Source organism: Rhincodon typus, chromosome 21 (genome assembly GCF_021869965.1).
Source record: "Rhincodon typus isolate 14 chromosome 21, sRhiTyp1.1, whole genome shotgun sequence".
NCBI lineage: Eukaryota > Metazoa > Chordata > Chondrichthyes > Orectolobiformes > Rhincodontidae > Rhincodon > Rhincodon typus.
This window is the reverse complement of record NC_063352.1, coordinates 6,048,745-6,059,214: the sequence shown is the minus strand read 5'-3', so window position 1 is coordinate 6,059,214 and position 10,470 is coordinate 6,048,745. Positions and strand designations below refer to the sequence as shown.

The 10,470-nt window shown below is 41.4% G+C and overlaps 2 protein-coding genes across 2 annotated transcripts in view; both read left to right on the top strand.

The window, feature by feature from the left end:
• The window catches only part of dcun1d3 (defective in cullin neddylation 1 domain containing 3), a 148,698-nt gene that overhangs the window by 19,373 nt on the left and 118,855 nt on the right, over positions 1 to 10,470 (top strand). The window lies entirely within an intron of this gene.
• Positions 1 to 10,470, top strand: part of LOC109935637 (dynein axonemal heavy chain 3) — a 214,009-nt gene that overhangs the window by 91,213 nt on the left and 112,326 nt on the right. Inside the window, exons 24-27 of the mRNA XM_048609665.1 lie at positions 1,002 to 1,093; positions 2,110 to 2,329; positions 4,917 to 5,051; positions 9,645 to 9,756. Coding sequence (XP_048465622.1) covers positions 1,002 to 1,093; positions 2,110 to 2,329; positions 4,917 to 5,051; positions 9,645 to 9,756 — 559 coding nt within the window. The remainder of the gene's footprint in view (positions 1 to 1,001; positions 1,094 to 2,109; positions 2,330 to 4,916; positions 5,052 to 9,644; positions 9,757 to 10,470) is intronic.

Here is a 10,470-nt window from a genome sequence, read left to right as displayed (position 1 = left end):
CCTTCACAGATGCTGCCAGACCTGCTGAGCTTTTCCAGCAACTTTGTACTTGTTCCTGATTTACAGCATCCGCAGTTCTTTCGGTTTTTAGTAAAAAAATTGTAGTGTCCTTGGCTTTATTAATAGGAGCACAGACTACAAGAGCAAGGGGGTGATGTTGAACTTGTATATGACATTTGTTAGACCTCAGCTAGAGTTTTGTGTACAGTTCTAGGTGCCACATTATAGAAAGGATGTGAATGCATTGGAGAGAGTGCAGAAGAGATTTACAAGAATGGTTCCAGGGGTGAGGAACTGAAGGAATAGGATAGATTGTAAAAAAATAGGACTGTTCTCCTTGGAAAGAAGAAGGCCAAGAGGAGATCTGACAGACATTTTCAAAATCATGAGTGTGCTGGATAGAGTAAATAAGGAGAAGCTGCACCTGCTTGTAAAAGAAACAGGAACAAGAGAACATAGATGTAAAGTGTTGTGTAAAACAAGCAAGGGTGATGTGAATAAATCTTTTTCACTTAGCGAGTAGATAGGGAATAGAATGCACTGCCTGGAAATGTGGTGGAGGCTGGTTCAATTGAGGAAATTGGATGGTTATTTAGATAAAAATAACATGCAAAGGTATGGGGAAAACACAGGAGATTGGCTTTAGGTAATGATGCTCATTTGAAGAACCAGTGTAGGCATCATGGTCCAAATGGCCTCTTTCTGTGCCCTAAGACTTCTGTGATTCTGTGGAAAGTGAATTCATAACATGGTCAAGCAGGTTGATTGTCTGTAACTCCTTCCTGATAACAGGTGGTCAGAGTAGGAGAGTGTCCTGACCAGCCATCCAGCAGAGGGCAATGGCTAACCATTGCCAAATATCCAGAAATGTGGACCAATCTATTGGAAGTCAATATTCCAACTTTGGAACTAACGACAGGAGACAAGACAGACAAAGTACAATTGATGTACTTTTATACTGTTGAATATTTTAAAATTCACTTTATGCTGTAATTTTCCAGGCACTATTTCGTACAGTTGCTATGATGGTCCCAGACTATGCTCTGATTGGTGAAATTTCTCTTTACTCCATGGGATTCATTGACTCGCGAAGGTAAGGCGCAAATTAATATGCACTTATTTTAAATCTTTCAGAAGTCAGGGCCCTAGGCATGTCAAAATATTGTGGATTCTGGAGATCTGAACTAAAAAAGGAAGAAAGTGTTAGACAAACTCAGCGTGTCTGGCAGCCGCTCTCGAGACAATAACAGTTAACATTTCAAGTCCAGTATGACTCTTCTTTGGAACTGAAAAAGGATCCATAGTAATGTGGGGGGAAATTACTGCAGATGCTGGAATCTGTACCAAAAACGACAAATGTTGGAGATCACAGAGGGTCGGGTGGCATCGATGGAGAGAGAGCAAGCAAACGTTTCGAGTCCAAATAACTCTTCGTCAGAGCATCTAGACTTGAAACATTAGCTTGCTCTCTCCTCATTGATGCTGCCCGACCCACTGTGATCTCCAATGTTTGTTGTTTTCCACAGTAATGTGGTTGACGACCAACTGCCTTCTGAAATGGCCGAGCATGCTATACAGTTCAAGGACAATGAAGGATAGTCAATAAATACTGGCCTTGCCAATGATACCCACATCCCATGACTACCACAAGATCCCACATATCATCATCAGAGTTCACTGATGGCTGGATTGACATTTTGGCACATCAAGTGTACACCTGTGTTGCATTTACATCACTGGTTACTGATGTTACATGTCCACAGTTGCCAATGTAGCAGTCCTGACCCTAGCTGCTAACTTGAAGCTGATATTACCTATCTGCATATAGTTATCCTCTTGGAACGCTGCTTACACCTAGCTCACGGACAGACAATACAACTTAAACTTGAAGTGTACTAAACTCCAGCCTGAAAGCTAAGTGTGGAGTTGCTGCATTAAATTGTTAATGATGGTGGAACCCTCCTGTCTAATGTTGTTTCTTAATCTCACTGCTAACTCTGAACATTCTTGGAATTTAATTCTTTAGACAAAGTAAAGTAACATTTACAGCATAGCCCTTTGTTGCATTCCTCTCTTTACCTGCTCCCCCTATACTCTCCTCCTGTCTAGTCTCTCCCAGAAGATTGTAGCCACCTACCGCCTGTGTTCTGAACAATTATCATCACAGCATCACTATGATTATGGGATGCGTGCAGTGAAGTCAGTCCTGACAGCAGCTGGAAATTTGAAGTTGAATTTCCCGCAAGAAAATGAGAGTGTTCTGCTGTTACAAGCCTTGATGGATGTGAACTTGGCGAAATTTTTGTCCCAGGATGTACCACTATTTCAGGTATATTTTGAAAAAAAGTGACTTTGTTTCAAACAAGATCTATTGAGAGACATTGAGTCTGACATGCACCAGTTATTAATTGTGAGCAACAATCTACAAAATTTAATGCACTAAAATGATGTGGGTAATTTTTTTACCCACTCATGGGATATGGGTGTCACAGGTTAGGGCATTTATTGCCCATCCCTAGCTGCCCTTGAGAAGGTGGTGGTGAAATGCTTTCTTGAACCGCTGCAATCCATGTGCTGTAGGTAGACCCACAATGTCCTTAGGCAGGGAATGATCTCAGCACAGTCTAGAAGTGACAATTTTAAATGACCAAAAACAAAAAATGCTGGAAGTCACAATGGGTCAGGCAGCATCCTTGGAGACAGAGCAAGCTAATGTTTCGAGTCGAGATGACTCTTCATCGGAGCTGACGTGAAGTGTGGAGGGAGCAGCATTTAGCGGGGAGATGGACTGCTGCGGGGAGAAAGGGTGCTGATAGTGCAGAATAAGTGATTGGAATGTGAGAATGGCAGAACAGTGGTATGTCTAACTGCCAGACTGGAAAGAACAGACAATACTACAGGAGTGGGGGGAGGGGAGAGAGGACATGGTGACAAAGATGCAACAAGTAAATCTAAAAGAAAGAGAAGATATGGGACTGAATTCACAATGTGAAGATGTTGAACTCAATATTTGGTCCAGAAAGTGCCTAGTCTGAAGATGAGATGTTGTTCCTCCAATTCGCTGGAGCATTGCAGCGTGCTGAGGCCAGACAAGTGGGCACATGAGCAGGACACTGTGTTAAAATAACCAGCTACGGGAAGGTTGGGGGTCATGCTTGCACATGGACCAGAGGTGTTCTGCAAAGCGGTCGCCCAGTAGTCTGCGTTTGGTTTCTCCAATGTAGAGTAGGACACATTGAGTGCAGCGAATGCAATAGACCAGATTGGAAGAGGTACAGGTGAAATGCTGCTTTAGCTGGAAAGACTTTCTAGGCACAAAAACAAAGTTGCTGGAAAAGCCCAGCAGATCTGGCAGCATCTGTGAAGGAAAAAGCAGAGTTAACGTTTTGGGTCCGGTGATCCATCCTCAGACTTTTTAGGCACTTGGATGGTGAGCAGGGAGGAGGTGAAGGGGCAGGTGTTGCACTTTCTCTGGTTACATGGGAAGGTGGGGTGGTGTTGGTGGTCAAGGAATGGGCTAGGGTATCCCGGAGGGTACCTTCCCTGTGAAATGCATACAGGGGGAGTGTGGGGAAGATGTGTCTTTACAGCGACTGTAAAGATAACAATTTGGATGAGTTCCAAAGACAAATTAACTTTTCCTTTTAGGTGTTAATCAACTGATAGAGATCTTGTGGCACATTTATAGCACTTCTTTCTCTGGGCTAGAAGCTCAGTGTTCAGTTTGCTTTCACTTCGTTGTCCAAATAGAAAATCCCAGACGAAATTTAGTTTTGGGTACATTACTCGTTCATTAAAAATTACATGTAAGTAAATAGAAATACAATGGTTACCCTATAACACCAATCTAACTTTAATTAGAATATATATTAGAACTGTTCCAGTGTACTTGGAATAATGAGTGAGTCCATCCTGAATACATATCCTTATGTGTACATCAGTTTCTTGTTATATATTTTGTCAGAAGTCACACAACACCAGGTTATAGTCCAGGCTATATAGGTTTATTTGAAATCACAAGCTTTTTGAGCACTGCCCCTTTGTCAGGTGAAGTGGAGAAAATCACAAGCACAGAATTTATAGGCAGAGAGATCAATGGGCAGAGAGATCAAAAGATCATACAAATGGTGTGAGTGGAGTGCCAAAAAATAAGTCTCTGTGAGTGATCAAAAGTGTCAGACGGTGTGAGTAAAGTGTTAACAACTAAATAGTAAGTGAAGAGGATGACCTATAATCCAATTACTTCAGCTACTAGTCCTAAATGATCCACCCTGTATCCTGTGACTGTGTTCCCTGTTTCTAGACTCCCCAATCGTGGGAAACATCCTCCCTCCATCTAGTCTATCCAGCCCTGTTAGAATTTTGTACGTTTCAATCAGATCCCCTCTTATCCTTCTAAACTCGTGAATACAGGCCCAGTTGAGCCAATTTCTCATCCTAGGACAGTCCCTCAATGGCTAGTATATCTTCTCTTAGGTAGGAAGTTCACAATTGCACACAAGAATCCAGATGCACTTTTACCAAAGCTCTTAATAACTGCCATGAGACAAAACTGCAGGAAGTAGTGTGGCCAAATAGGTTGATTACTGTATAACAGCAAAATGCTGAGGATACTGGAAAAATGAAATGAAAAAAGAAAATGTAGGAGGCACTTAGTAGATTTGGCAGCATCTGTGGAGAGAGAAACAGAATTAATGTTTCAAGTCTGAAGTTGAAAAGTTCTGGAGAAGAGTCATGTCGAACTCCAAACAGACAACTGGTTTGGAATTACTTGGGTTTTTAACTTTTAACCCAAGATTAGAACACTAAGGGAAAAATTGGAAGCATCCTTGGGCCAGCACACAGAGTTATAATAAAAATCTACATCATTCATTGTTAAAACACAATTTTGCTCTCTCGCTCTCTTGTTGTTCTAGGGAATTATATCTGACTTGTTCCCTGGTGTGGACCTCCCGGTCCCAGAACGTGAGGTTTTCCTCCATGCGTTAAAGACCAACATCAAGAAAATGAAACTTCAGCCTGTTCCCTGGTTTATTGAGAAGATTATCCAGGTGACTTTGAGTTCTTTCAAGCTGATGAACTGTCTGTTGGTTTATCCTTCACAAGAGGCAGAGCTTGTTTCTGTGAATTTTCAATGGTTATTACCTCCCTTTCCAATTGTTACCCTCCCTAAACACTTACAAATGATAGATGAAAGCAAAATACTCTGGATACTGGAAATCTGAAATGCAAACAGAAAGTGCTGGAGTAACTTTGGAGGTCCAGCATCCTCGGTGGCAAAAGTTAACATAATGAGTCTGAAAAAGAATTATTGGACTCAAAACTCTGCCAGACCTGCTGAATTTTCCAGCATTTCTAGTTTTTATTTACAAATGGTAAAGAGTATCCTTCCTCTTCTTTATTTCCAGAGGCAGATACTAAGAGAGTGGCACCAATTACTCAGGCTTCATTGTCGATCCACAAATGATCAATTCACTGAGCCAAACCACTGTGCTAGCCACTAAATAAGGCTGATAAATTAGGTTATTTCTAGTTGGTTTTCACATGAGTAGAGTAGAATTTGTGGAGGCTTTCAGTGGGGAAGGGATTCACATAAGGCAGTGGAAATTACCACAACTGGATGAATGAGCCAAAATGTATTTTTAAAAATTTACTTGTGTTTGGAGATGTTGGAAAATCATGCATTTTAAGTCACTTGCATTGCTATGCTCAAGCATCACCATTGGATTAAAGGATAGGGAAGTGTATGTTTAAAGGACTTTCAGGCCATCCTTGAAATGATTACTAATGTGGTTTTGATGCTGCATTAGCACTGCACCCTCCATTATAATCACCAATATATTCTCGACACACCATTGCTTCTTTAACCTTCCTCCCACATGGTCTCTCTCCTCCCCGCTGATGCTCCTTGTGACACCTTGAAATAGTAGACTTACTTCCTTCCTCTAATGTCGTTTGTCTAGTGTCAGCTTCAATTACAATTGCCTTATTGCCGCTTCGCCCCCCGCATGAGACTCAGCTTTTATCTTGAAATCCAATCCTGTTCCTCTCACCCCAGTTAATATCCTTCTGCTTGACTGACATGAGCTGCTTCACTTCCTAAGGCATGTTAAGGACGCCAAGGGAAAAACCTAAGTATAGTTGGATCAACGAGATACTCAAACAAAATAAATTGTCATTAGTTTTGAAAACCTCTTGTTTTCAAACCAATTTGTTCATCTGCATAATTTGCATCAACATAAAAATAGTGAGAACACATTGATGAGATTTTTGCATTAAAGCTCTTTCTTCATAAAAATCAATCATTGATTCCAGTGAACCTTGCAATAGAGTTTCTAACTTTCTCTTCCCCACTGCAAACTTTGAATGTATATCATTGCTACTCAGTTCTACATCTATTCCTTGGTTTGAACTACTCATGGGATGTCTACAGCACCAAGACTGACTGTCAAAGTAAAAGTCTTTGGAGTGGTTGACCATTCTTGACTTCTGTTTCTCCCACGTGGTCCTTCATTGTGATTTGCCATTCATAATTACTTTCATAATCTTCCCAATCTACCCAACATATCTCTAGTTACAGCATCTGGGCCTTTAATACCCTCAAAATTCCATCCATTGTCTCCAAATCCAACTTCTTCCACCACACGTGTGTACACACATGTGCATGCACACATACTATAAGACCGTAAGACATAAGAGCAGAAGTTAGGCCATTCAGCCCACCGAGTCTGCTCCACCATTCAATCATGGCTGATAAGTTCCTCAACCCCACTCTCCTGCTTTCTCCCCGTAACCCTTGATCCCCTTGATAATCAAGAACCTATCTATCTTAGTCTTAAATGTACTCAATGACCTGGCCTCCACAGCCTTCTGTGGCAGTGAATTCCATAGATTCACCACTCTCTGGCTGAAGTAGTCTCTCCCTATCTCCGTTCTAAAAGGTCTTCCCTTTACTCTAAGGCTGTGCCCTCGGGTCCTAGACTCTCCTAACAATGGAAGCATCTTCCCAACATCCATTTTGTCCAGGCCATTCAGTATTCTGAAAGTTTCAATTAGATCCCTCCTCATCCATCTAAACTCCAATGAGTATAGTCCCAGAGTCCTCAAACGTTCCTCATATGTTAAGCTTTCCATTCCTGGGACCATTCTCGTGAACCTCCTCTGAACCCTCTCCAGGGCCAGTAAATCCTTCCTGAGATATGGGGCCCCAAAACTGCACACAATACTCTAAATGTGGCCTGACCAAAGCCTTATAAAGCCTCAGTAGTACATTCCTTCTTTTATATTGAAGTCCTCTCAAAATAAATGCCAACATTGCATTTGCCTTCCTAACTACTGACTCAACCTTCAAGTTTACCTTGAGAGAATCCTGGACTAGAATTCCCAAGTCTCTTTGCACTTCAGACTTCTGAATTTTCTCCCCATTTAGAAAATAATCCATGGTTTTATTCTTCTCACCAAAGTGCATGACCTCACATTTTCCCACGTTGTATTCCTTCTGTCACTTCTTTGCCCACTCTCCTGACCTGTCCAAGTCCTTCTGCAGCCTCACCACCTCCTTAATACTACCTGTCCTTCCACCTATCTTTGTATCATCTGCAAACTTAGCCAGAATGCCCACAGTTCCTTCATCTAGATCATTAATGTACAAGTGAAAAGTTGTGGTCCTAGCACTGACCCTTGCAGAACACCACTTGTCACTGGCTGCCATCCTGAGAAAGACCCCGTTATCCCTACTCTCTGCTTTCTGCCAGACAGCCAATCTTCTATCCATGCTAGCACCTTGCCTCTAACACCATGGTCCCTTATCTTACTCAGCAGCCTCCTGTGTGGCACCTTATCAAAGGCCTTTTTGAAGTCCAGGTAGATAACGTCCATTGGCTGTCCTTAGTTTACCTTGCTCATTACTTCCTCAAAGAATTCTAGCAGATTTGTCAGGCATGACCTCCCTGTGACGAGACCATGCTGACTTTGCCCTATTTTACTATACACTTCCAAATATTCAGCAATCTCATCCTTTACAATGGACTGCAAAATCTTACCCACGACTGAGGTTAGGCTAATCAGCCTGTAATTTTCCATCTTTTGCCTTACTCCCTTTTTAAACAGGGGTGTCACATTAACGATATTCCAGTCCTCTGGGACCCTCCCTGACTCTAGTGATTTCTGAAAGATCACCGCTAATGCTTCCACTATCTCTTCAGCTATCTCATTTCGAACTCTGGGGTGTAATCCATCTGGTCCAGGTGATTTGTCCCCCATCAGGCCAATCAGTTTTAGTAGCACCTATTCCTTGGTGATGGCCACCATACTCAGCTCTGTCCCCTGACTCTCTTGAATTTTTGGGATATTACTCGTGTCTTCCACTGTGAAGACTGACGTGAAGTAATTATTCAGTTCCTCAGCCATTTCCTTGTTCCCCACTACTATCTCTCCATCGTCATTTTCCAGTCGTCCAATGTCCACTTTTGCCGCTCTTTTGCCCTTTATATACCTAAAGAAACTCTTACAGTCTTCCTTTATAGTACTGGCCAGCTTACCTTCATATTTAATCTTCTCCCTCCTTATTTCTTTTTTTGTTGCCCTCTCGCGCACATGCACACACATGCACCATTCCTTGTATATATGCTTTTGTAAACACTTTAGTTACCAGATTTAGTCAGTGTGTTTCTGAGCTGCATCGTTAACAAGCACTAATGCGTTTAAAGGTCATCTTATCTTGTACTACACATATCAACTTTTTACTTTACTGCATTGCTAGTTCTAAGTCACTTAGTGTATTGATGACAAACCTTGATTGTATCTACACAACCACCCACAGGCTCAAACCTAATTCTGTAGCTCCGTATGTCCTAATTCATATGATCCAGTCCTCTAATTTAAGTCTATTGTACGTCCTCTCTACCTTTTATTCCATTCTCACAAAGATTGCTTATTTTGCTGACCCTTCACTTTATGAAATTCCTTCTGTATTAAACATCCTTCAAAAACCTTAGAATTATTGCTATCTTCAATCACCGATAGATGTGTAAAGCTACTTGTTAAGGGTCTTATGGTTCAGTGGTAGAGTCCCTACATCTGGGCCAGAAGGTCTGGGTTCAAGTCTCACCTGCCCCATAATATATTTGCAAAGGTGATTAAAAATGTGTCTTAATTAACTGTGTCATGATTCTGTATTACGTCAAATTTTGACATTGACAAAGTTCTGTGTCGACATATTCTCTCGTATGCCCTTTGTTTTCCTTTCTCTGGTTTTTATTTTGGTCATAGATGTATCTACAGCTCTGATGCCTCTGCAGTTTTGTGAGAGGTCAACATGTGCCAGCCTCTTGGTGTTCTAGTGGTAGGGTCCCTACCTCTGGGGCAGAAAAACTGGATATAAGTCCCACCTGCCCCGAGGTGTATCATAATATGTCCAAGCAGGTTGATTAAAAATGTTTTGTGTTGCACCAGATTTAAGTTTTAATCTCTAACTTCTACCGTATGAGGTATGGTAATGGTGTTGCAAAAGCATTTTAAGTTAAACAATGATCTACTTAGCGTTTATATGAATAGTGTATGTCTGATTGTTTGTGTGCTAGTGTTTCAGTGAGGAAACACAACTGAAATGAAGCATGCTGTTAATTTGTACTTTGCTCCATCAGATTTATGAGATGATGCTCGTACGTCATGGATTTATGATTGTTGGTGATCCTTTGGGCGGTAAAACCTGTGCCTTCAAAGTATTGGCAGCAGCACTTGGTGATCTGTATGCAGGTAACACTTTATTAGTTACTTATAGCAAAAAGTGGATTGTATGTTTGTAAATTATGATAGATATATGTTATATAACAATCACACAACTAATAATATGCATTCTCTTATGTGACAATTGTTTGGTTAAGTGAACTTGAAGTGCCACAGTTTTAATCTTTAGTCAGTTCTGCATTCCAGGGCATTTCCAACTTTTCTGGATATAAATGCAATTCTTTACCTTAAAGGAAATAGACCCTTCAGTCCAACTTGACTATGCTGACCAGATATCCTAAATTAATCTAGTCCCATTTGCCAGCATTTGGCCCATATCCCTCTAAACCCTTCCTATTCATATACCCATCCAGATGCCTTTTAAATGTTGTAATTGCACCAGCCTCCACCACTTCCCCTGGCAACTTCATACACGCCCCACCCTCTACATGAAAATGTTGCCTCTCAAGTTCCTTTTAAATCTTTTCCCTCTGACCTTAAACCTATACCCTGGGGAAAAGACCTTGGCTATTCACCTTATTTACCCCTCATGATTTTATAAACTTCTATAAGGTCACTCCTCAGTCTTCGACGCTTCAGGGAAAATAGCCCCAGTCCATTCAGCCTCTCTCTGTAGCTCAAACTCTCCTACCCCAGCAACATCCTTCTAAATCTTTTCTGAACCCATTAAAGTTTCACAAACTCTTTCCTATGACAGGGAGGCCAGAGACCAAAAGATAACAA